The 26,549-nt window shown below is 46.4% G+C and overlaps 1 protein-coding gene across 4 annotated transcripts in view; it reads right to left on the reverse strand.

The window, feature by feature from the left end:
• LOC129825376 (MAM domain-containing glycosylphosphatidylinositol anchor protein 2-like) overlaps positions 1 to 26,549 on the reverse strand; it is a 416,697-nt gene that overhangs the window by 197,110 nt on the left and 193,038 nt on the right. For 2 of the 4 annotated variants that reach the window (XM_055885438.1, XM_055885440.1), the window contains exons 4-6: positions 19,304 to 19,500; positions 8,370 to 8,502; positions 4,583 to 4,852 (exon numbers count right to left, since the gene is read on the reverse strand). In XM_055885438.1, coding sequence (XP_055741413.1) covers positions 4,583 to 4,852; positions 8,370 to 8,502; positions 19,304 to 19,500 — 600 coding nt within the window. Of the gene's footprint in view, positions 1 to 4,582; positions 4,853 to 8,369; positions 8,509 to 19,303; positions 19,501 to 26,549 lie in introns of all 4 variants that reach the window. The other 2 variants (XM_055885439.1, XM_055885437.1) reach the window with 1 other exon arrangement.

Genomic DNA, 26,549 nt, shown 5'->3' on the forward strand with positions numbered 1-26,549 from the left:
TCTAGTCTACCTGCTACCTACCTCCTCTAGTCTACCTGCTACCTACCTCCTCTCCTCTAGTCTACCTGCTACCTACCTCCTCTCCTCTAGTCTACATGCTACCTACCTCCTCTCCTCTAGTCTACCTGCTACCTACCTCCACTCCTCTAGTCTACCTGATACCTCCTCTCTTCTTTCCTCTCTCCTGTAGTCTACCTTCTACCTCTCCTCTGTCCTCTAGTCTACCTGCGACCTACCTCCTCTCCTCTAGTCTACCTGCTACCTACCTCTAGTCTACCTGCGACCTACCTCCTCTCCTCTAGTCTACCTGCTACCTACCTCTAGTCTACCTGCTACCTACCTCTTCTCCTCTAGTCTATCTGCTACCTACCTCCTCTAGTCTACCTGCTACCTACCTCCTCTCCTCTAGTCTACCTGCGAACCTACCTCCTCTCCTCTACATACCTACCTCCTCTCCTCTAGTCTACCTTCTACCTACCTCCTCTCCTGTAGTCTACCTGCTACCTACCTCCTCTCCTCTAGTCTACCTGCTGACTCCTCTCCTTTCTCGCCTAGTCTACCTGCTGCCTCCTCTCTTCTCCTGTCTCATCTAGTCTACCTGTTAACCTACCTACCTCCACTCCTCTAGTCTACCTGCTACCTACCTCCTCTCCTCTAGTCTACCTGCTACCTACCTCCTCTCCTCCAGATACCTACCTCCTCTCCTCTAGTCTACCTTCTACCTACCTCCTCTCCTCTAGTCTACCTGCTACCTACCTCCTCTCCTCTAGTCTACCTGCTGACTCCTCTCCTTTCTCGCCTAGTCTACCTGCTGCCTCCTCTCTTCTCCTGTCTCATCTAGTCTACCTGCTACCTGCCTCCACTCCTCTAGCCTACCTGATACCTCCTCTCTCCTTTCCTCTCTCCTATTGTCTACCTTCTACCTCTCCTCTGTCCTCCAGTCTACCTGCTACCTAACTCCTCTCCTCTAGTCTACCTGCTACCTACCTCCTCTCCTCTAGTCTACCTGCTACCTACCTCCTCTCCTCTAGTCTACCTGCTACCTACCTCCTCTCCTCTAGTCTACCTGCTACCTACCTCCTCTCCTCTAGTCTACCTGCTACCTACCTCTTCAGCTCTAGTCTACCTGCTACCTTCATCCTCTCCTCTAGTTTACCTGCTACCTACCTCCTCTCCTCTAGTCTACCTGCTACCTACCTCCTCTCCTCTAGTCTACATGCTACCTACCTCCTCTCCTGTAGCCTACCTGCTACCTACCCCCTCTCCTCTAGTCTACCCACTACCTACCTACTCTCCTCTAGTCTACTCGCTACCTACCTCCTCTCCTCTAGTCTACCCGCTACCTACCTCCTCTCCTCTAGTCTACCTGATACCTACCTCCTCTCCTCTAGTCTACCTGCTACCTACCTCCTCTCCTCTAGTCTACCTGCTACCTACCTCCTCTCCTCTAGTCTACCTGCTACCTACCTCCTCTCCTCTAGTCTACCTGTTACCTACCTCCTCTCCTCTAGTCTACCTGCTACCTACCTCCTCTCCTCTAGTCTACCTGTTACCTACCTCCTCTCCTCTAGTCTACCTGCTACCTACCTCCTCTCAGTGATGTTAGAAATGGTAAAAACATACAGGGGACAAAGACATTAGTACCAGTCCCCAGCCAAATAGACCTCCGGCATACACACACCCACCGTCCAACCCCGGACCCTCACCACACACCCCTTTCTGATTATCATCACACACCCATTCACACCCTGCCTCCACACTTTAATGCTCACACACACTCACACAGACAGTGACACATGCCAATGTATGAATGGAGACGAGTGACGTGCCATTGATACTGTGAATGACTTTGCGGTTGACCTCTGCGTTAATTGACAAGTTTAGTCAGCGGCCAGCAGGACACACACATGCACTCCGCTGCCCAACTCTGCAGTCTGTCTGCCAGGTCACGTCCATCCGGACCATTACATTTGTCATTTATAAATGGAAATATATGCGTCTCAGGACAACAATTTATTCCAGAGCACATTTGATAAGAGTCATTCACATGTTGATTTACACGCTAAAAGCCAGTTTGTTACACGTCACGTCATGAGTGGGTTGTTTTTCTTAACAAACTGTCTACATAACATCAGCGGGAGGGAGGCCCACGATGAAACCCATTGCAGGTGTTCTGTGTTATTAATATCAGTGTTATTAATAAAACAGAACAGCCTTTACAGAGTGTGTAGGGCCTGGGTGAGTGTGTTTGGGGGGAGGTTGTGCCTATGCATGTGTGTGTGTGTGTTCACTGACTGGAATGTCTGATGTATCCTTTGGAGTCGTCTGGAAAGAAGAAAGTCCTGGAGGAATTGTCAGGCGAAGCAACGAGACGACAAAACGACGAGACGACGACAGAACATCAGAACATCAGAACATTGTTTGATTCTCAATGTTTGATACCTCCAGCACCAGTCACTTCCCCACATCACACACCCGCAAATCAAACCGCTTTAAAAATGCACAAGGATGAAACGCACAAGGATGCAACGTTCACACACACACACACACACACACACACACACACACACACACACACACACACACACACACACACACACACACACACACACACACACACACACACACACACACACACACACACACACACACACACACACACACACACACATGTACCTTGCAGCGAACACATTCTCTAACGAATAGACCTTGTGTTGACAGAGGCCGAGAACAGCTCTCATCCATTGGAGAACAGCTCTCATCCATTGTCCAGGTCATTGTGTCACTAAAGTGTCCTTTTGTTGCCAAACATATTCCTGAGATCTGGGCTCTGCACTTGGAGGCGTGTCTCGTTCTGTTAATGCATTAAAGGGTCATGGCAGTAGAGCTGTGGTGAGCCAACAGCATGCTGAGTCGTTGCAGGGGGCAAACTAAACACACACACACACACACACACACACACACACACACACACACACACACACACACACACACACACACACACACACACACACACACACACACACAAAGCACTATAGGAGGGGGTGAGCCAGTCCGGCTGGTGGGACAGCATGGGCAAAAACGCCACCATCTGCTGAGGACAGATCTGTGAAAAACAGACAGCCCCTTTGGCATCACCCGCATGAGAGGGCTTCTCAAGGACTAGGGGTGTGATCAACAACCTCACACAAACATGCACACATGCACACGCACACACACACACACACATACACACACAAATACATAAAACATAAACTAACACACATATTGTGTCATATCTGTTCACATGCACACACACATATGCACACACACAGACAGACAAATGCGTGCACACACATACACACATGCACATGCACACGCACACACACCACCACTCTCCTAACCAGCTGTCATATTCAGCATGTCCAAATGCACTGTGCTAAGGTTTGTCCTACTTCACTGCTGCCTTCCCAGTTTCTGGGACCTCATATTTAATAGGCAGCACAGTCTTCCACTCAATATTATACCAATTCACCACAGCATTAGAGACTCCTTTTGTATAAATCAAACTGCTATACGAACTCCGATGGCTCCTCCAAAGACAAGTTAACTATTGGCTGCTCCATGTGTCAATTACCTTGAGGGGAAGAGCCTTGAAAACTAAGGCTTCATCCCATTGGCTGCTCCCAAAGGCAAGTCTACAATTATTGACTGTTCCATGGGTTAATTACCACGAGGGGAAGAGCCTTGGACACTAAGTCCTTATCCCAGTTGATAGCCAAACAGCCTGCAGTGCCTTCAGCTAGACTGCCTTGGCTTAACGACTCTAATTGGCCTGTTAATAAGTCTCTTTAATGAGTGGTTTCACATGCATCCCCATTCTTTGGCCTTCGCCCCTGTATGTGCTATGAGGATATAGTCTTTATGTGTCGCCAGCTGGCGCTGTATGTTGTAGGATCAATATTCTAAGGTAACATCCACAATGAGATCTGTCAATCGTTGTAACATTATGCTAACATACAGTAGTAACCATTCCTGTCATTGAATGGTGAAAATCTGATAAGAAAAGTTACAAAATTAATTTAGATTTGCATGAATTTAAATATGCAATGCTTTCCATCCATTATGTTACTTAACGATGAAAGCTCCTTGAATCTCAATCAATCAGAGAAGATTACTTCTGACAGCACTGCCGCAAAAAAAGATGTTGGCTCTTAGATGGCATCCGCCACACTTTCTCCCATTTAACCAGTAGATACAGTTATTATTTTTGGGGGAATGGGTTTGGTATATCTTTGTATGCATTTATTTGATTGTTTTGTACCTGTAACCCCCTCTCTGAAAAAGAAAAATGACAAAACTGAATAAAAAGTTGCCCCCCCCCCCAGAAAAACAACAGATATAGCCCATGAGTAGCCTGAGTGGGACTCAAATGTCTGACCTTACATCTGTCAGTCCATCACAGTCCATGTCATTACACCAAGACGTTGGAACCTCTTGACATGGCCGACCGTGATGTTCTAAGGATTATACTTTATATTATATGTTAGACCTACACCAACACCCAGCCCTGATCCCCTCTCCCTCCCTCCCTCTCTCTCACCTCTGACCACTATCGTGGTAGACTTCTTGGCCGGGTTGCCCACGTTGTTAGTGGCCAGACAGCTGTATACACCAGCCTCGTCTGAGGTGATGGCCGGCAGGGTGAGTGTTCCACCCTTTACCACACTTTTCTCAGGCAGGCTGTCGGAGCTGCTGACCCAGCTCAGCGTTGGTTTGGGCTCCCCACCCGTAGTGATACATACCAGGGACACCGTCTGGCCAGGGTTCACCACGATGGGGTCTTCCACTAGCAGCTTGATGGACGGAGACACTGGAGAGGAAGAGGTTAGAGGTTTGGTGTTTTCTTATATACTTTATGGTGCATTTCTTGTTGGTGAGATCGAAGACCAACCTGTCTTGTTGGTGAGTTTGAAGACAATTCTGTCTTGTTGGTGAGTTTGGAGACTACTCTGTCTTGTTGGTGAGGTTGAAGACTAACCTGTCTTGTTGGTGAGTTTGGAGACTAATCTGTCTTGTTGGTGAGTTTGGAGACTAATCTGTCTTGTTGGTGAGTTTGAAGACTAACCTGTCTTGTTGGTGAGTTTGGAGACTAATCTGTCTTGTTGGTGAGTTTGGAGACTAACCTGTCTTGTTGGTGAGGTTGAAGACTAATCGGTCTTGTTGGTGAGTTTGGAGACTACTCTGTCTTGTTGGTGAGGTTGAAGACTAATCAGTCTTGTTGGTGAGTTTGGAGACTACTCTGTCTTGTTGGTGAGGTTGAAGACTAACCTGTCTTGTTGGTGAGGTTGAAGACTAATCAGTCTTGTTGGTGAGTTTGGAGACTAATCTGTCTTGTTGGTGAGTTTGGAGACTAACCTGTCTTGTTGGTGAGTTTGGAGACTACTCTGTCTTGTTGGTGAGGTTGAAGACTAACATGTGTTGTTGGTGAGTTTGGAGACTAACCTGTCTTGTTGGTGAGTTTGGAGACTACTCTGTCTTGTTGGTGAGGTTGAAGACTAACCTGTCTTGTTGGTGAGTTTGGAGACTAATCTGTCTTGTTGGTGAGTTTGGAGACTACTCTGTCTTGTTGGTGAGGTTGAAGACTAACCTGTCTTGTTGGTGAGTTTGGAGACTAACCTGTCTTGTTGGTGAGTTTGGAGACTAATCTGTCTTGCTGGTGAGTTTGTAGACTAATCTGTCTTGTTGGTGAGTTTGTAGACTAATCTGTCTTGTTGGTGAGTTTGGAGACTAACCTGTCTTGTTGGTGAGTTTGGAGACTAATCTGTCTTGTTGGTGAGTTTGTAGACTAATCTGTCTTGTTGGTGAGTTTGTAGACTAATCTGTCTTGTTGGTGAGTTTGGAGACTAATCTGTCTTGTTGGTGAGTTTGTAGACTAATCTGTCTTGTTGGTGAGTTTGGAGACTGACCTGTCTTGTTGGTAAACGTGATTTATGCTTGATCTGGCAATGCAGTGCCGAGGATCCATACGAAGGATGTGATGCAATTGCGGAGCCTTCGGAGGCCAAATCAAGCTCCTTACTGAAATGCTGTGCGCCTCCCAAATTGTGTTACATTGCAAAGGGCTCTGCATAGCACCGTATAGCTCTGCACTGACATAATTGGTTAATGGTAGGTGGGGGATGTACATCCTGTATAAACACCAACTGACTTATTTGACAACTTCCTTCACAACAAACATGGAGAACCTTGATGAAAGGCTATCAGAACAAGTTTGCAAATATCAACATCTTGATGATACCTCATGTAGGGATGCGAAAATGAGTTTGAACTCCTGGAAAGAGGTTGGGGAGGTAATGGGGATAGATGTGGTAAAAAGGTATTGTGACAGTCCCACAATGTGCTAACTAAAGTCTGATTTTGATATATTTGGATGTTTTCACTGCATAACGTTTAGAAGTTGTCCCTTTTCAGATTTAGAAGAAGTGACAGCTAAATGCTAACTCCTGTCCATATAAACTGGTAGCATAGCTAGCATACATAAATCAGTGGTGGTAGTCAAAGTCGTTTTCAACTGTAATGCAGCTGATTGGTGATGATGACAAACATGTATTGGGGTTGACATCAATACAAGTATTGATTTTTAGCTCAGCATAGTGTAAAATACACATAGCCTAAATTTAGGCTAATTTTGCTGACGGTCAAAGAGGAGATTCCGGATCTTTCCTTCATGAGATCATTCCCCAAAAGGTTTCCATGGCATTTCCATTGTTTTGGTCTAATTCTATTGACCTCTTTACCTCATCTATGGAAGCGGAAGCTTGCCACAAGAAGTGGAGCCAGTTGCGGGACAAACTCATAAAGCACATTTCTTTTTATTAAGGGTTGAAGCAGAGATGCAGGTGGGAAAATGGTGCTGTCTTTTTACGTCATGCAATCTTGGCTGTGCTCCTATGTCAAGCACTTGTCTTTTTGTTTTGCCAATTGCTGGTAATTAGCTGGCTGGCTATTGAGATTAGCCCTGAATCACTACGAGTGGTGCCTTATAAGTGATGCCGACCAAATTATTGGATGCGTATGACAGCTCCCCGAAGTGCAAGAAGTATGAATGCTCTGACTTCTGCGGAGGCCGCATTGGTAAATGCTGTATGGCCACTGCAGATATCAGATTGACCATAAATCGGCTTTAAGTTTTAAGCTACTAACCTGCATTGCTAGTGATTTTGAAGACTAACCCCCTCTTGTTAGTGGGTTTGGAGACTAACCCCCTCTTGTTAGTGAGTTTGGAGACTAACCCCCTCGTGTTAGTGAGTTTGAAGACTAACCCCTCGTGTTAGTGAGTTTGGAGACTAACCCCCTCTTGTTAGTGGGTTTGGAGACTAACCCCCTCGTGTTAGTGAGTTTGAAGACTAACCCCTCGTGTTAGTGAGTTTGGAGACTAACCCCCTCTTGTTAGTGGGTTTGGAGACTAACCCCCTCTTATTAGTGAGTTTGAAGACTAACCCATCGTGTTAGTGAGTTTGGAGACTAACCCCCTCGTGTTAGTGGGTTTGGAGACTAACCCCCTCGTGTTAGTGGGTTTGGAGACTAACCCCCTCTTATTAGTGAGTTTGGAGACTAACCCCCTCGTGTTAGTGAGTTTGGAGACTAACCCCCTCGTGTTAGTGGGTTTGGAGACTAACCCCCTCGTGTTAGTGGGTTTGGAGACTAACCCATCTTATTAGTGAGTTTGGAGACTAACCCCCTCGTGTTAGTGAGTTTGGAGACTAACCCCCTCTTGTTAGTGAGTTTGGAGACTAACCCCCTCTTGTTAGTGGGTTTGGAGACTAACCCCCTCTTATTAGTGAGTTTGGATACTAACCCCCCTCTTGTTAGTGAGTTTAAAGACTAACCCCCTCTTATTAGTGAGTTTGAAGACTAACCCCTCGTGTTAGTGAGTTTGGAGACTAACCCCCTCGTGTTAGTGAGTTTGAAGACTAACATGTCTTGTTCATGACTTTGAAGACTAACCCATCATGTTAGTGAGTTTTAGACAATATTATATTTGTTTATGTTTGGACAGTGTAGGATGCTGGCCGGCTAGTTCTGCGAGCTATTCCCAAGGAGAGACACCATGTTATCAGGAGGACTATTGAAGTGTGGTATGTTTTGGTCTTTGCACAGTTGTTTCATTATTTTGGCCATGTGATGTTTACTAGAATTCAGCTTTTAGATGTGAATGGGTAACATGTTTGATTTTTTTGAAGAGGATGGAAATAAGTATTTCACTTTTTTATGTTATCCTCAACAAATGTTTTTATACATTGAATCCACATTTGGGGTTCTATTGTGTTTTAAATTGCAAAATTAAAAACATCAACTCTGTCTTGTTGGTGAGTTTGAAGACTGACCTGTCTTGTTGGTGAGTTTGAAGACAATGTTTCGGTCTGAAATGCCACAGACGTTCCGAACGGAAGCGATGCAGCTGTAGTTGGCATAGTCTTGAGGACGAAGGTTCTTCAGCTTCAAGATCTTTGTCTCCCCCTGCAGCTCAGATACATAATCAGAATAACACTAGTGTGAAAATGTGTGTGAATAGAATGAATAGAATAATAAACACTGTTCATTTAGGGCTTTTACATTTTTCAGAAATTGCGATTGGATGATTCCAAGTTGGATGATTCCCTCCCTTCTGATTCTGATAATCCTACAAACCAGGATTTCTCAAAAACCTGGAAAACCTTGGGACAGTTTCTGGAATGTTGCAACCCTATGCCATTCACATTTACTGTAAAATCACGGAACCAGGAACAAATCTGCATGTTTCCAAATGTAGCATAGTTCATGAACTTTACTGTAAAACAAGTCATAATACAAATCACAGTTTACCCTTATTTAATGTGTTGCGAAACCACTGTGCAGATGACACCACGGATCACACAACTTGGTCTTCACCGCTACATCACTCAACATCGGACAGCCTCACTACGAGATTGTTCAATTTCACTGTGTGTCTGTTGACTCCTCCACCAACACCACACAGTAGCCTGACAGACAGAGACAGTGACTCCAGACAGGCCCAGCTAGAGCCCTGTGATGGGATGTGATGAGAGTCTTTGATCTTCTTCCTCTCCACCAGGGGGTCAGATTAGGACTTCAGTCAGCCTGGCACATCAGTCCTCACAAGCCGTAATCATAGTCCTCACGAACCAAAATCACAGTCCCCACAAACTCTAATCGCTCATCTCTTTCATTCTCCCCAATGATCATCAGTCTACTGCATGGCATTCAGATGTTAATTGTATTTGATTAGGGAGGGAGGGATGGACTCAGTCTGTGGCTGCAGTTGCTTTACCTCCTCTTTCTCTCTGGTTTTGGCTGATAGTGGAAGATGTGTCTGGCGGGAGGATGATTCAGAGGCCAGTTTAAAACAGTGGGAGACGCATTGGAATAAAAATCAATTTGGAAGACAAGGTGGAGGAGGAAGGGAGGGAGAGAGGGATGAGGGTGGTTGGAGGAAGGAACGGACAAGGATATGAGAGAGGTTAGACGATAAAATGTGGGCAGAAAAGAATGGAGATATAGAAAATACATTTGGAAAGAGGGATGGGTGAAAGGCTTGTGTGAGAGATGTAACGGATTGGAGGGAACGATGACAAGAGGGATAAAGGTGGGTAAGAATGGGAAAGGATAGAGAAAGATAGAGGGGCTGTAAAACAGAGAAATGGATGAAGGAATTAATGAAGGAATGAAAGGGTGTTGGGGATGGCCTTATAAGGGTATATGGATAGATGAATGAAGGATGAAGAGTCTGGATGCATTGTTGGTCTGGATGCATAGACACACAGCTGTGTGATCAACACGTCCACGCCAGTAAAGCTTTCAACGGCCATGTCAACAAGACCTGGTCGCATTGTTCTAAAATGACCTCTCAACATAAGTCAGCACCATCCTTCACTCCTCTCCACCTCTAACATCATTGCTCTCTCCCTCCACTCATAATCTATAATATTAAGGAAGTCTCAATGTTCTGCTTGCCTGAGTTAGAATAAGCTGTAGACCATACTATTTAGGGGCGGCAGCGTAGCCTAGTGGTTAGAGCGTTGGACTAGTAACCGGAAGGTTGCAAGTTCAAATCCCCGAGCTGACAAGGTACAAATCTGTCGTTCTGCCCCTGAACAGGCAGTTAACCCACTGTTCCTAGGCCGTCATTGAAAATAAGAATTTATTCTTAACTGACTTGCCTAGTTAAATAAAGGTAAAAAAAAAAAAAAAAAATTACCAAAAGAGTTTTCATCTATATTTTCCATAGCTGTCTATTTACCACCACAAACACTCAACGAGCTGTATAGGGCCATAAGAAAACAAGAAAATGCTCATCCAGAGGCGGTGCAGGGAAACTGAAATTCTACCAGCATGTCACCTGTGCAACTAAAGGCAAAAAAAAATAATTGATCACCTTTACTCCACACGCAGAAATGCATACAAAGCTCTCCCTCGCCCTCCACTTGGCAAATCTGACCATAACTTCATTCTAGACAATCTGGACCCTCTCTTTCTAAAATTGTTGCAACCCCTATTACTAGCCTGTTCAACCTCTCTTTCGTCTGAGATCCCTAAAGATTGGAAAGCTGCCGCGGTCATACCCCTCTTCAAAGGAGGAGACACTCTAGACGCAAACTGTTATAGATCTATATCCATCCTGCTCTGCCTTTCTAAAATCTTCGAAAGCCAAGTTAACAAACAGATCACCGACCATTTCGAATCCCACCATACCTTCTCCACTATGAAATCTGGTTTCCGAGCTGGTCATGGGTGCACCTCAGCCATGCTCATGGTCCTAAACGATATCATAACCGCCATAAATAAAAGACAGTAATGTGCAGCCATCTTCATCGACCTGGCCAAGGCTTTCGACTCTGTCAATCATCGCATTCTTATCAGCAGATTCAATAGCCTTGGTTTCTCAAATGACTGCTTCGTCTGGTTCACCAACTACTTCTCAGATAGAGTTCAGTGTATCAAATCGGAGGGCCTCTTGTCCGGACCTCTGGCAGTCTCTATGGGGGTGCCACAGGGTTCAATTCTCGGGCCGATTCTTTTCTCTGTATATATCAATGATGTCGCTCTTGCTGCTGGTGATTCTCTGATCCACCTCTACGCAGATGACACCATTCTGTATACATCCAGCCCTTCTTTGGACACTGTGTTAAAACTTCTTATGGCTGCAAGGCAAAGTGTTGAGTAGCCAGTGAAATCGTGCCCATTTCAAACGGCCTCCTACTCAAATCTTGCTCGTACAATATGAATGTTATTATTTTTTTTGGATAGAAAACACTTTCTAGTTTCTAAAAGAGTTGGAATTATTTCTCTGAGTGAAACAGAAGTCCTTCTGCAGCACTTTTCCTGACCAGGAAGTGAAATGTCAGAAATAGATGCTCTTTTCAACTTGATGCCTATACATGGTCTTGACACTTAGGAGTCTGCTGACACTCTATACGCCTTCCTATTGGTGTAAAGAGGATGTCAGAGAAGAAATTTTTGTGCTCATCTTGTTCTGTGGTGGAAAAAAACCTATTTCTTTGACGTGACCGTCCACTTCCGGTACTCTGAAGGAAGTGGGATTGACTTCTGTTTTGCCTTGGTAACGAATGGCTAACGTCTCCGGCTCGATTTTTTTTTGATACATGTGACCATATCATCGTAATGTATGTTTTTTCAATATAGTTTAATCAGATTATTGAAACTTTATTCGGGAGTTTTGCCGTGTTCCGTCCTCTGACTGTGTTTACGTTGGAGAAATTTATGCCACTTGGCTAGTGCCAATGCTAATTGAAGAGGTAAATTTGCCATTCTGAATCGAAACAACGACTCATCTGGACAGAGGACACCTTCTTCAACATTCTGATGAAAGATCAGCAAAAGTAAGACCCATTTTATGATGTTATTTCATATATCTGTCGTGCATGTGAACTGGCCGTGGGCGCCCAATTGTGTCTGTCTATTGTAGCTACGCTAATATAGCGATACATTTTGTTTTCGCTGTAAAACATTTAATAAATCGGAAATATTGTTTGGAATCACAAGATGCCTGTCTTTCAATTGCTGCAGACTATGTATTTTTCAGAAATGTTTTATGATGAGTAATTAGCTATTTGACGTTGGTGTCTGTAAATATTATGGCTGCTTTCGGTGCAATTTCGGATTGTAGCTGAAATGTAAACTATGGTTTATACATGAAATATGCAAATTTTTCGAACAAAACATATGCTATACAATAAATATGTTATCAGACTGTCATCTGATGAATTTGTTTCTTGGTTAGTGGCTATTTATATCTTTATTTGGTCGAATTTGTGATAGCACCTGATGGAGTAAGAAACTGATGGAGTTAGAAAAGTTGTGTCTTTTGCTAACGTGGTTAGCTAATAGATTTACATATTTTGTCTTCCCTGTAAAACATTTAAAAAAATCGGACATGTTGGCTTGATTCACAAGATGTGCACCTTTCATCTGGTGTCTTGGACTTGTTAATGTGTGAAAGTTAAATATTAAAAAAAAAATAGATTTTGAATTTCGCGCCCTGCACTTTGAGCTGGATGTTGTCATAAGTGTACCGGTGTCGGGCTGCCCCCGTAAAAGGTTAACAAACCTCCAAACGAGCTTCAATGCCATACAACACTCCTTCTGTGGCCTCCAACTGCTTTTAAATGCTACAAACCAAAATTAAATCTAGAATCGGCTTCCTATTTCTCAACAAAGTGTAAAGGTTTTCTTCCAGGGGTGAAGGAGAGGACCAAAGTGCAGCGCGGCTAGTGTTAAACATGTTTAATTCAAGAACAAGTGAAACACTACAAACAACATACAAAATAACAAATGTGCAAAACCGATACAGACCTATCTGGTGCAGAACACAAACACAGAGACAAGTAACAAACACCCACAAAATCCCAACACAAAACAAGCCTCCTATATATGATTCTCAATCAGAGACAACGATTACCATCTGCCTCTGATTGAGAACCCACACTAGGCTGACATAGAAACAGACAAACTAGACACATAACATAGAATTCCCACCCAGCTCACGTCCTGACCAACTAAACACATACAAAACAACAGACAACAGGTCAGGAACGTGACAGAACACCCCCCTCAAGGTGCGAACTCCTGGCGCACCCCTAAAACTCAAGGGGAGGGTCTGGGTGGGCATCTGTCCGCCTTGGCGGCTCCGGCGGTGGACGAGGACACCACTCCACCACTGTCTTTGTCCACCTCCTTAGCGTCCCTTGAGTGGCGACCCTCGTCCCCGACCATGGTCCAGGAACCTTCACCAACGCCCCCCTACAATAGAGGAGACAACTCAGGACAGAGAGGTAGTTCAGGACAAAGAGGTAGTTCAGGACAAAGAGGTAGCTAAGGACAGAGAGGTAGCTAAGGACAGAGACGTAGCTAAGGACAGAGAGGTAGCTTAGGACAGAGGGACAACTCTGGACGAGTGGCAGCTCCGGACTGAGTGGCAGCTCCGGACTGAGTGGCAGCTCCGGACTGAGTGGCAGCTCCGGACTGAGTGGCAGCTCCGGACTGAGTGGCAGCTCATGACTGGAGGGCAGCTCATGACTGGAGGGCAGCTCATGACTGGAGGGCAGCTCATGACTGGAGGGCAGCTCATGACTGGAGGGCAGCTCATGACTGGAGGGCAGCTCATGACAGGTGGGCAGCTCATGACTATAGGGCGTCTCATGACTGTAGGGCGTCTCTGGCAGCTCCTGACTGGCTGGCGTCTCTGGCAGCTCCTGACTGGCTGGCGTCTCTGGCAGCTCCTGACTGGCTGGCGTCTCTGGCAGCTCCTGACTGGCTGGCGACTCTGGCAGCTCCTGACTGGCTGGCGACTCTGGCAGCTCCTGACTGGCTGGCGACTCTGGCAGCTCCTGACTGGCTGGCGACTCTGGCAGCTCCTGACTGGCTGGCGACTCTGGCAGCTCCTGACTGGCTGGCGACTCTGGCAGCTCCTGACTGGCTGGCGACTCTGGCAGCTCCTGACTGGCTGGCGACTCTGGCAGCTCCTGACTGGCTGGCGACTCTGGCAGCTCCTGACTGGCTGGCGACTCTGGCAGCTCCTGACTGGCTGGCGACTCTGGCAGCTCCTGACTGGCTGGCGACTCTGGCAGCTCCTGACTGGCTGGCGACTCTGGCAGCTCCTGACTGGCTGGCGACTCTGGCAGCTCCTGACTGGCTGGCGACTCTGGCAGCTCCTGACTGGCTGGCGACTCTGGCAGCTCCTGACTGGCTGGCGACTCTGGCAGCTCCTGACTGGCTGGCGACTTTGGCAGCTCCTGACTGGCTGGCGACTCTGGCAGCTCCTGACTGGCTGGCGACTCTGGCGGCTCCTGACTGACGGACGGCTCTAGCGGCTCCTGACTGACGGACGGCTCTAATGGCTCGTGGCAGACGGGCGGCTCTAATGGCTCGTGGCAGACGGATGACTCAGACGGCGCTGGGCAGACGGATGGCACAGACGGCGCTGGGCAGACGGATGGCTCAGACGGCGCTGGGCAGACGGATGGCTCAGACGGCGCTGGGCAGACGGATGGCTCAGACGGCGCTGGGCAGACGGATGGCTCAGACGGCGCTGGGCAGACGGATGGATCAGACGGCGCTGGGCAGACGGATGGCTCAGACGGCGCTGGGCAGACGGATGGATCAGACGGCGCTGGGCAGACGGATGGCTCAGATGGCGCTGGGCAGACGGACGGCTCAGACGGCGCTGGGCAGACGGGCAGTTCAGACGGCGTTGGGCAGACGGGCAGTTCAGGCGCCGCTGGGCAGACGGGCAGTTCAGGCACCGCTGGGCAGATGGCAGACTCTGGCCGGCTGAGACGCACTATAGGCCTGATGCGTGGTGCCGGAACTGGAGGTACCGGGCTGAGGGCACGCACCTCAGGGCGAGTGCGGGGAGGAGGAACAGGGCTCTGGAGATGCACTGGAAGCCTGGTGCGTGGTGTAGGCACTGGTGGTACTGGGCTGGGGCGGGAAGGTGGCGCCGGATATTCCGGACCGTGAAGGAGGACACGCGCTCTTGAGCACCGAGCCTCTCCAACCTTACCAGGTTGAATGGTCCCCGTAGCCCTGCCAGTGCGGCGAGGTGGAACAACCCGCACTGGGCTATGCAGGCGAACCGGGGACACCACCTGTAAGGCTGATGCCATGTACGCCGGCCCGAGGAGACGTACTGGAGGCCAGATACGTTGGGCCGGCTTCATGACATCCCGCTCGATGCCCAACCTAGCCCTCCCAGTGCGGCAAGGTGGAATAGCCCGCACTGGGCTAAGCACGCGTACTGGGGACACCGTGCGCTTTACCGCATAACACGGTGTCTGACCAGTACGACGCCCTCTCACTCCACGGTAAGCCCGGGGAGTTGGCTCAGGTATCCAACCCGGCTTCGCCAAACGCCCCTTTAGCCCCCCCCCCCCCCCCCCAAGAAATCTTTGGGTGAGCCTCTCGGGCTTCCAGCCTCTCTTACGTGCTGCCTCCTCAATCCAGCGCTCCTGGGCTGTGGCTGCCTCCTTCTCCTCCCAAGAGTGGCGATTCTCTCCCACCTTTGCCCAGGGTCCTTTTCCGTTTATGATTTCCTCCCATGACCATTCCTCCTTGTACCGCTGCTGCTGTTGCTGCTGCCCGTTGCCACGCTGCTTGGTCCGGGTTTGGTGGGTGTTTCTGTAAAGGTTTTCTCTAAGGGGTGAAGGAGAGGACCAAAGTGCAGCGCGGCTAGTGTTAAACATGTTTAATTCAAGAACAAGTGAAACACTACAAACAACATACAAAATAACAAATGTGCAAAACCGATACAGACCTATCTGGTGCAGAACACAAACACAGAGACAGGTAACAAACACCCACAAAATCCCAACACAAAACAAGCCTCCTATATATGATTCTCAATCAGAGACAACGATTACCATCTGCCTCTGATTGAGAACCCACACTAGGCTGACATAGAAACAGACAAACTAGACACACAACATAGAATTCCCACCCAGCTCACGTCCTGACCAACTAAACACATACAAAACAACAGACAACAGGTCAGGAACGTGACACAAAGCCTCCTTCACTCATGCTGCCAAACGTACCCTCGTAAAACTGACTATCCTACCGATCCTTGACTTCGGCAATGTCATTTACAAAATAGCCTCCAACACTCTACTCAGCAAACTGGATGTAGTCTATCACAGTGCCATCGGTTTAGTCACCAAAGCCCCATATACTACCCACCACTGCGACCTGTATGTTCTCGTTGGCTGGCCCTTGCTACACATTCGTCGCCAAACCCACTGGCTCCAGGTCATCTATAAGACTTTGCTATGTAAAGCCCAGCGTTATCTCAGCTCAATTGTCACCATAGCAACACCCACCCATAGCGCGCGCTTCAGCAGGTATATTTCACCGGTCATCCCCAAAGCCAACACTTCCTTTGGCCACCTTTCCTTCCAGTTCTCTGCTGCAAATGACTGGAACGAATTGCAAAAATCACTGAAGCTGGAGACTTATATCTCCCTCTCTAACTTTAAGCATCAGCTGTCAGAACCTAGGCAACAACACATCCACCACACTGACCGTCAACACGACCGTCAACATGGGGGCCCCTCAGGAGTGAGAGCTAAGTCCCCTCCTGTACTCCACGTTCACCCACATCTGTGTGGCCGTGCACAACTCCAACACCATCATTAAGTTTACCAACGACATGACGGTAGGCATCATCACCAATGACGATCAGACAGCCTATAAGGAGGAGGTCTGAGAACTGGCAGGAGCTGATCGTGGACTACACAAAGTGTATGTGACGAGTCAACTTTTTGTACTCATCACATACGCTGCTGCTACTGTTTATTATCTGTCACTTTCTTCCTAGTTATATGTACATATATAACTCAATTACGTCGAACCCCTGCACATCGACTTAGTACTGGTACCCTGTGTATATAGCCAAGTTATCGTTACTCATTGTGTATTTATTCATAGTTTTATTGTTATGTGTTTTACTTTTCTATTATTTCTCTATTTTCTATCTATCTGCATTGTTGGGAAGGGCCCGTAAGCATTTCACTGTTAGTCTAGACCTGTTGATAACGAAGCATGTGACGAATAACATTTTATTTGATAACACCATCCCTCTCTCCTCTCCTCCTAACCTCCGCCAGAGAGAAACGGTAATCTAGCATTTAGCAATGGGAAAACAAATGTGGTGGCTTCAAACATATCTCCTGATCTTCCAGTTATTCTTCTGCCTACCACAGGGAATAATGCATGCCAGGGAAGAAGAGGAGGGAGAGGAGGAGGGAAGAGAGAGGAGGAGGAGGAAGCCCTCAATGAAAGCGGGTCACTTCTTGGCTAATTACCAAGGGCATATTCCCATGATGGTTTTGAAATGCCACCCCTGCTCTATCCAAACGCTTGGTGGGCTGAGGGAAGATAGAGAAGAGGAGAGAGGAGGAGGGAAAATAAGAGGTGGACTGGGAGAGGAGAAGAGAGACGAAAGGAAAGTGGGCTTGGGAAAGGAGGATGAGAGGAAGGAATTGGAGAAGAGATGGACTGAAGGGAAGAGGAGGGAAGAGAGGGAAGACAAGAGAGGAGGAGGGATCAGGACAGAGCAGGAGGAAAAATAAGACATGGGCTGGGGGAGGAGAGAAAAGAAGAAAGAGAAGAGGAGAGGAGGGGAGAGAGAGAGAGAAGGGAATAAGAGAGAAGGACAAAAGAGGAGGGGAAAAAAGAGGTAGGCTGGGAGAGGAGAGGAAGATGAGGGAACAGGGGGCTCAGAAGGGCAGCCAGCTACCTCCGGCTCTCTTGCTTGTATGATCTTTAATAGCCCACTCTGTGTCTTGCTCTCTCTCCTACTTCTTTCTTTCTTTCTCTCTTTCTTTCCTTCATTCTCATTCCGACTCCCATTTTCCCCTCTCTCTTTCGACTAGCAGTCTCTGGGCACACCCTCATTATTTAAATACATATCTCCCCACACAGAGTGTAAAGTACTGAGATGTCTCTACATACTCCGCCCTACAGACTTACCTATACCCATCCAGAGTGTAAAGTACTGAGATGTCTCTACATACTCCACCCTATAGACTTACCTATACCCATCCAGAGTGTAAAGTACTGAGATGTCTCTACATACTCCACCCTATAGACTTACCTATTCCCACCCAGAGTGTAAAGTACTGAGATGTCTCTACATACTCCGCCCTATAGACTTACCTATACCCATCCAGAGTGTAAAGTACTGAGATGTCTCTACATACTCCGCCCTATAGACTTACCTATACCCATCCAGAGTGTAAAGTACTGAGATGTCTCTACATACTCCGCCCTATAGACTTACCTATACCCATCCAGAGTGTAAAGTACTGAGATGTCTCTACATACTCCGCCCTATAGACTTACCTATACCCATCCAGAGTGTAAAGTACTGAGATGTCTCCATATACCCGCCTTATAGACTTACCTATTCCCACCCAGAGTGTAAAGTACTGAGATGTCTCTACATACTCCGCCCTATAGACTTACCTATACCCACCCAGAGTGTAAAGTACTGAGATGTCTCTACATACTCCACCCTATAGACTTACCTATTCCCACCCAGAGTGTAAAGTACTGAGATGTCTCTACATACTCCACCCTATAGACTTACCTATACCCACCCAGAGTGTAAAGTACTGAGATGTCTCTACATACTCCGCCCTATAGACTTACTATACCCACCCAGAGTGTAAAGTACTGAGATGTCTCTACATACTCCACCCTATAGACTTACCTATACCCACCCAGAGTGTAAAGTACTTAGATGTCTCTACATACTCCGCCCTATAGACTTACCTATACCCACCCAGAGTGTAAAGTACTGAGATGTCTCCATATACCCGCCTTATAGACTTACCTATACCCATCCAGAGTGTAAAGTACTGAGATGTCTCTACATACTCCACCCTATAGACTTACCTATACCCATCCAGAGTGTAAAGTACTGAGATGTCTCTACATACTCCACCCTATAGACTTACCTATACCCATCCAGAGTGTAAAGTACTGAGATGTCTCTACATACTCCACCCTATAGACTTACCTATACCCATCCAGAGTGTAAAGTACTGAGATGTCTCTACATACTCCGCCCTATAGACTTACCTATACCCATCCAGAGTGTAAAGTACTGCGATGTCTCTACATACTCCACCCTATAGACTTACCTATACCCACCCAGAGTGTAGAGTACTGAGATGTCTCCATATACCCGCCTTATAGACTTACCTATAGACATTAGGTCTATAGTATATTGTCTCATTCTTACCTGTGTGAAGAATGGTTCGTAGATCTCCACTCCCTTGTCAGAGCCCTGTGAGAGGACATCTCGTCCGCGGTGCCAGCTGTAGCGGACAGGGGGGTTGGAGTTAGCCATGCAGCGCAGGAACACCGTCCTCTCATAGTAGAACTGCTCTTTGGCCTCTCCTACACTCTGGTGCACCGTCACTACAGGGTCATCCAGGACTGGAGACAGAGAGGAACAGGGGAAGAGAAGAGGACAATCTATTGATCAATCAATCAATAAATATCAGGCAAGTAATGAATCCATTGAGAGATCAATTGAATGGCTACCTAACCAATAAGACATTTGCATTATCGATGATCAACACCACGTGAATTCTTTTCCCACTACTGTTCAAAAGTTTGGGGTCACTTAGAAATGTACTTTTTTTTGAAAGAAAATATATTTTTTTGTCCATTTAAACAACATCAAATTGATCAGAAATACAGTGTAGAGATTGTTAATGTTGTAAATGACAGAAGCCTCACAAGTCCTCAACTGGCAGCTTCATGAAATAGTACCCGCAAAACACCAGTCTCAATGTCAACAGGGAAGAGGCGACTCCGGGATGCTGGCCTTCTAGGCAGAGTTGCAAAGAAAATATCTCAGACTGGCCAATAAAAAGAAAAGATTAGGATGGGCGAAAGAACACACACACTGGACAGGGGAACTCTGCCTAGAAGGCCAGCATCCCGGAGTCGCCTCTTCACTGTTTTGCGGGTACTATTTAATGAAGCTGCCAGTTGAGGACTTGTGAGGCGTCTGTTTCTCAAACTAAAAACTATAATGTACTTGTCCTCTTGCTCAGTTGTGCACCAGGGCCTCCCACTCCTCTTTCTATTCTGGTTAGAGACAGTTTACGCTGTTTTTTGAAGGGAGTAGTACACAGCGTTGTACGAGATCTTCAGTTTCTTGGCAATTTCTCGCATGGAATAGCCTTAATTTCTCAGAATAAGAATAGACTGTTTCTGGCCATTTTGAGCCTGTAATCGAACCCACAAATGCTGACGCTCCAGATACTGAACACCTATGTAGATATTCCATTAAAAATCTGCCATTTCCAGCTACAATAGTCATTTACAACATTAACAATGTCTACACTGTAGTTCTAATCAATTTGATGTTATTTTAAATGGACAAAAAATGTGCTTTTCTTTCAAAAACAAGGACATTTCTGAGTGACACCAAACATTTGAACTGTAGTTTGAACTGTAGTCTATATATTTATATATAGACTTTATGTAAGACTTCAGATGACATTGAAGGACTCCAAAGACCAGACCATCAGCAAGGCTGCACCTCCCCTACAAACTGGACGGAAATGGACATCATCCAAGGCTGTGCAGCAAGCAATATCAGCCCTGAGACACCAAGACATTGTGGGGAATATCCAGCATGGAAGAGGAGGCTTTGGCCTGGCAGCAAGCAAACCAACGTTCCATAAGGCAACAACATCTGAACGCAGGAAGCTGGTGGTCGAGGAGGTGCGCAGACAGGAGGAGACTGCAAGAAGTGCAAAGGCTGTCTCTCTTGCTAAACAAGGGCAATGGACGCGGTGGGAAGGCCTGGAGAGGAGAAAGATCAACTGGAGTGAGCTTTGGCAAATGGAGGCAAGCAACATCAGCTTCATCATAAGAGCTGTTTATGATGTGCTTCCATCACCAAAAAACCTACATCAATGGTATGGCGAGGACCCGACCTGCCCCCTCTGCCCAGCTCCAGCGACTCTCAGGCATATAATGACAGGTTGCAAGACCAGCCTCTCACAAGGCCGCTACACCTGGAGGCACAATCAGGTCCTCAAGAGCCTGGCTGCAGCACTTGAGACCAAGAGGAGTGCAACCAATTCATTACCTCCAAAAACAAGCAATCCCGTCAAAACAACAACATTCATCCGGGAGGGACAGAAAAGGCCCAAGCATCCTCCTACAAAGCCAGAAACTGGACACCTAGGCATGGCCCGGGACTGGAAGATGCTTGTCGATATTGGCCAGCAACTCATTTTTCCACCTGAGATTGCCTCTACCAACCTTAGGCCAGACATGGTACTCTGGTCCCCTTCACGAAAGGCTGTGTACATCATAGAGCTCACAGTCCCGTGGGAAAACTCTGTTGAAGAGGCCTACGAGCGTAAGAAACTGCGTTACACAGAGTTGGCAGCAGATGCAACTCAGCGTGGCTGGAATGCAAAAGTCTGGCCAGTTGAAGTGGGATGCAGAGGATTCGTGGCTTCTTCCACCATCAGGTTGCTGAAAGAACTTGGAATCCATGGACAGGCTCTGCGGCAGACCGTCAGAGCAGTTTCTCAAGCAGCTGAAAGAGGCAGCCAGTGGATCTGGATCAAACGGAAGGACCCTTGCTGGGCTATAATTTCATGACCCCCCCCCCACCTGAGAACCCAATTCAGATCCCTCCAACTTGAGGAGGGCATATGAGGTATGCGGTCAGCTGTAGGGCTGGCTCAGGGAAGAGGACACCCCTGCCTTGCATAGTCCCGTGGGAAATCTTAATTGGGCATGGGACACAAGCTAAGGCTTGATCACCCTTTAGCTGGCCACCTTTGATGAGGGTGTTTAGTGATTAAAGGCCGAAACACCCACTGATTCGAAGGCACACTACTGAGGATGTGTCCCAAAATTGACATCTTAACCCAGTCTAAGAAATAAACCTCCCATGCCACTCTGTCAATATCACGGCAAATCTCATGTGAGTGCATACCATCTATTGGCACAATGGACAGTTTTAACATCTCGTCCCGTGTTTTATGATTCTTATATAGTCAGACACTTTTGGACACGTGTGATGTTTCACACATACTTTTCACGTGAACAAATCATGTGAAAAATTCAAAAAAAAAATCACATTACTCATACACATCTGATTTCCCAATGTTTCACGTATGCTTTTGTAACTGTCAGGATTAGAACCAGAATCTCCAATGGGAGTAGGCAACGTCTTGACCATACGAACAAGAGTGAAAATACACATTTTGTAGTCGCAGGTGGGGCTACCTCATCACGTGACCATGAGCAAACATGACCGACTCATGTCCGCTACACTTTCACATGTGCATTTTAACATTTTAAGGTCAACTAGGGCTGTCAAAGGATAAAACATTTCAATCGAGTTAATCGCATGATTTGCTTTGATTAATCACAATTCATTATAAATTCATAATTTGCTCAAATTGAGCTGTAATTTGATGTTGTCCAAAGTAACAGTTAGAAAAATCTGGTAAATTGATAAACACATTTTCTTTAACCTCAAAGTCACCTTGTTTTGACATCGCATTGTTGTTTTTAGCTGTATAGATGTCTTTTTTTTATTTATTTTTTTCTCTCCAAAAAGTGAACTTGAGGTTAACTTTGACATCATTAATAATAACATGTTTAACAGGGTAAATACGGAGACACGGAGCTCTAGCTTCTCTGTTCTTTTCACTGGGCTTCTTCCAACGGTCACTGACCAACATATGAAGAAGAAAGGCGTGAGCCTGCAACGGTAACACTCCAAATGGATGGCTCAGAAAGGCGTGAGCCTGCAATGGTAACACTCCAAATGGATGGCTCAGAAAGGCGTGAGCCTGCAACGGTAACACTCCAAATGGATGGCTCAGAAAGGCGTGAGCCTGCAACGGTAACACTCCAAATGGATGGCTCAGAAAGGCGTGAGCCTGCAACGGTAACACTCCAAATGGATGGCTCAGAAAGGCGTGAGCCTGCAACGGTAACACTCCAAATGGATGGCTCAGAAAGGCGTGAGCCTGCAACGGTAACACTCCAAATGGATGGCTCAGAAAGGCGTGAGCCTGCAACGGTAACACTCCAAATGGATGGCTCAGAAATAACAAATACTTATTTCGAACGCACTTGAATTGTAGGCTAAGTTAACTTTTTACAGAATGGCATTACAGAATTAACAATTTCAGATGTGTAAATTGCTACTGCAACATGTTAACACCACCTTTTCACATGTGAGGAGAATAACACAATTTCAATCTACATGTGAAAGTGAGATTTTCACGTGGAGTTTTCTTACATGTGAAACAAACAATTTAAATGACAGTTCATGCAGCTGTTGTATTCTGATCATGGAATTCTGAATATGTCATGCATCTACACCTACATTTGAATGTGTCTACCGTGTCCAGAGTGTGTACGAATTCCCTTTTCCCCGCTATATTAAAATACCTGAATGCATTCTGCAAATGGTGGAACAGGCTACATCTGATAGGGAAAGGGGGATACCTAGTCAGTTGTACAACTGAATGCCTTCAACTGAAATGTGTGTTCCGCATTTAACCCAACCCCTCTGAATCAGAGGTGCGGGGGGCTGCCTTAATCGAAATCCACGTCTTCGGTGCCTGGGGAACAGAGGGTTAACTGCCTTGCTCAGGGGCAGTCGATCCAGCAACCTTTCAATAATAACACAACAACACCTTGATGGCTGTAGCAAACTACTGAGCTAATTAACCAGCTAAACTCTGTAACTAGCCAGCTAGCTAGCAAAGCTAAAGTGCTTGCAAACAGGTTAGCATACCTCTAGACAAATAAAACACAGTTTTAGGCTAGCTGGCTGGCATTTTTAAAGCCAGCAAACACGTTCCTCACACGCTAGGAACATATTTTCTCCAACATTTAATGAAAAAAAGTGTATTTCGCTCCCAAAAACAAACGTTTTCTGGAGACTTCCAAGTGCTGATGACGTCGCCTAATGTATGCTCTTAATGTAGCCTGATTACAGTCCAGACTGAGGAGAAATCCGCACACAAAGCGTCCCTGACCAGCTCCTGAAGTAGTCAGCCAGATCTGAACACAATCAGACCACAATGCAACTTTTGTGTGTCTAGACCCTTTTTTTCAATGAGATATTTGTATTCTGATAGCAGAAGTCACATGTCAGTGTCAAGTGTAGTAATAATGGTGAAAAGTTCAAAGGTCACACTTAGTTCAGAGCCTCTGTAATGGACATGTACTTATTCCAAGATGGCGTAGCAGTCGGACGTGTCTTTTGTCTTGTCCCGTGTAAATAATTGTTTTCCTTGTTTTTTTCGTATATATTTTAATCTCACTTTCCATCTACGGACTGAATTTACTCTCCTAGCTATTGCCTTATCTCCCTAATCGTACTACATTTGCACACACTGTACATAGACCTTTTCTATTGTGTTACTGACTGTAGGTGGAATGCAGGAGAAAGTAGGATAACTACACAGTGACTCAAATCACAGGTACATGTCACACACTGACTGCTCATGGGAAAACCTCAAAGGTCCCCACTCAAGCATCAACGCACACACACACACACACACACACACACACACACACACACACACACACACACACACACACACACACACACACACACACACACACACACACACACACACACACACACACACACACACACACACACACACACACACACACACACACACACCAAGGGCACATTGACTTTCCTAATCACTGATGTAGCATGCATAGCCTTCAAAGTGACAGTCCTGTAGGAGACAGAAAGGTCTGGAAAGAATCCCTAATATCCTCTGCAAACCCATCACTGAAGCCATCACTCCTTAAGATAATATTTAGTTGCCCTCTTGTCCCTAACGGGAGCTCAGTTAAATAATGTCTCTGTTTCCCAACACATCAGAGAGAAGTTTTTCCCGTCTGCCTAACAGTTGGCTATTTGAGCAAAGTGCTCGTGGTTGAATAAATGGATTCAAAGTTAATCATCTTAATCGCCTAACGAATTAAGCCTTGGCAATGGGTGTTCATCATAACTCTGACTGTCTTTTAGCATGTTAATTCTCGCTTTTTTAAGATTATGTCAATTTGCACACTCAAACAAACTATAAGAGGGTTAGTCCATTTCCCCTCTCATCTCTCTCTGAGATGCAATCAGTTCTCGACGCAAACAGGCAATTTAAATGGAAATGATGAAGAAAAAAACAATGCAAGATATGCCCTCATGCTAAAAACTCCTCAACGATGACAGATGACCTTTTGCGCATACGAAGAAGGCAGCGACTGAGCTCTAATCTCATTTTGTACAACTATTCCACCGCTAACCGTAAAGAAATTATATGAGGCACTGAATTGGAGATGTTAATCGATGGATTCATTGGCTCTAAATCAGACTCCCAGCATCGTCCTGTCCCCCTCTGGGCTATACCAGGACCAGGGCCTAACCAGGGAGCACGCTGCCCCCCCCCCCCCCCCCCCCCCCCCCCCACACACACACACAAACATAGGCATACACACACAGATACGTTACAGTGTGTGTTGTGTTTGTGCGTCATTCCATTACAGACAGAGCGATTGACTGGATTCATTTTGGCAGAGCAAACTGCCCTAAATAAATACACAGATGTATTATGGAGACGGTAGGATGGTGTGTATGTATGTGTGTGCGTGCATGTGTGCGTATCTGGGAGTGTATTCACTCCCAGGAACACAGGAGCACAGGAGCACAGGAGCACAGGAGCACAGGAGCACAGGAGCACGTGTCTCTGAATGCAGAACCTGATTGGGGCATGTCAACTACACCGCAATTACCTTCAGGACTCACACTGTGATGGTTGTAAAGCTTACCTACAGAGCCCGCAAGAGCTGTGTGTGTGTGTGTACGCCATGGTACTGGCTCCGCTACAGATTTGTTAGGGTTTGCAATTGAAGGTTAAACGGGTGGTTCGCAGGCAAGTGAACATGTCCATATACAGCTCAACGCTCTGTGGCAGCAAGTTAAACCTTTTTAAGTCACTGGCCTCTCTCACTCCCACTCAGTCATGACCAGCGAGTCATACATGTTGAGTTCTTCACGTTTCAGACACAAGAGCAAGAGAGAAGAGAGAGCGAAAGGGACAAAGACAGAGAGCGACAGAGCAAGGGAAAGGGAGAGCAAGGGAAAGGGAGAGAGAGAGAGAGAGAGAGAGAGAGAGAGAGAGAGAGAGAGAGAGAGAGAGAGAGAGAGAGAGAGAGAGAGAGAGAGAGAGAGAGAGAGAGAGAGAGAGAGAGAGAGAGAGAGAGAGAGAGAGAGAGAGGCAGGAATAGAGGGACGTAGACAGAGAGAGAGAGAAAGAGAGAAAGAGAGAGATAGAGAGAAAGAGGGGTCATGTCATATCGTTTACTCAAGCACTGTACATCAGACATGACAAGTGAGTCATACAAACTCTTCTTCAGAAAGGCAGCATGGAGAATGTTATCCCTTTAGACTCGTGGGAATTTGCCTATGT

The sequence above is a fragment of the Salvelinus fontinalis genome, chromosome 27 (genome assembly GCF_029448725.1).
Source record: "Salvelinus fontinalis isolate EN_2023a chromosome 27, ASM2944872v1, whole genome shotgun sequence".
Classification (NCBI taxonomy): domain Eukaryota; kingdom Metazoa; phylum Chordata; class Actinopteri; order Salmoniformes; family Salmonidae; genus Salvelinus; species Salvelinus fontinalis.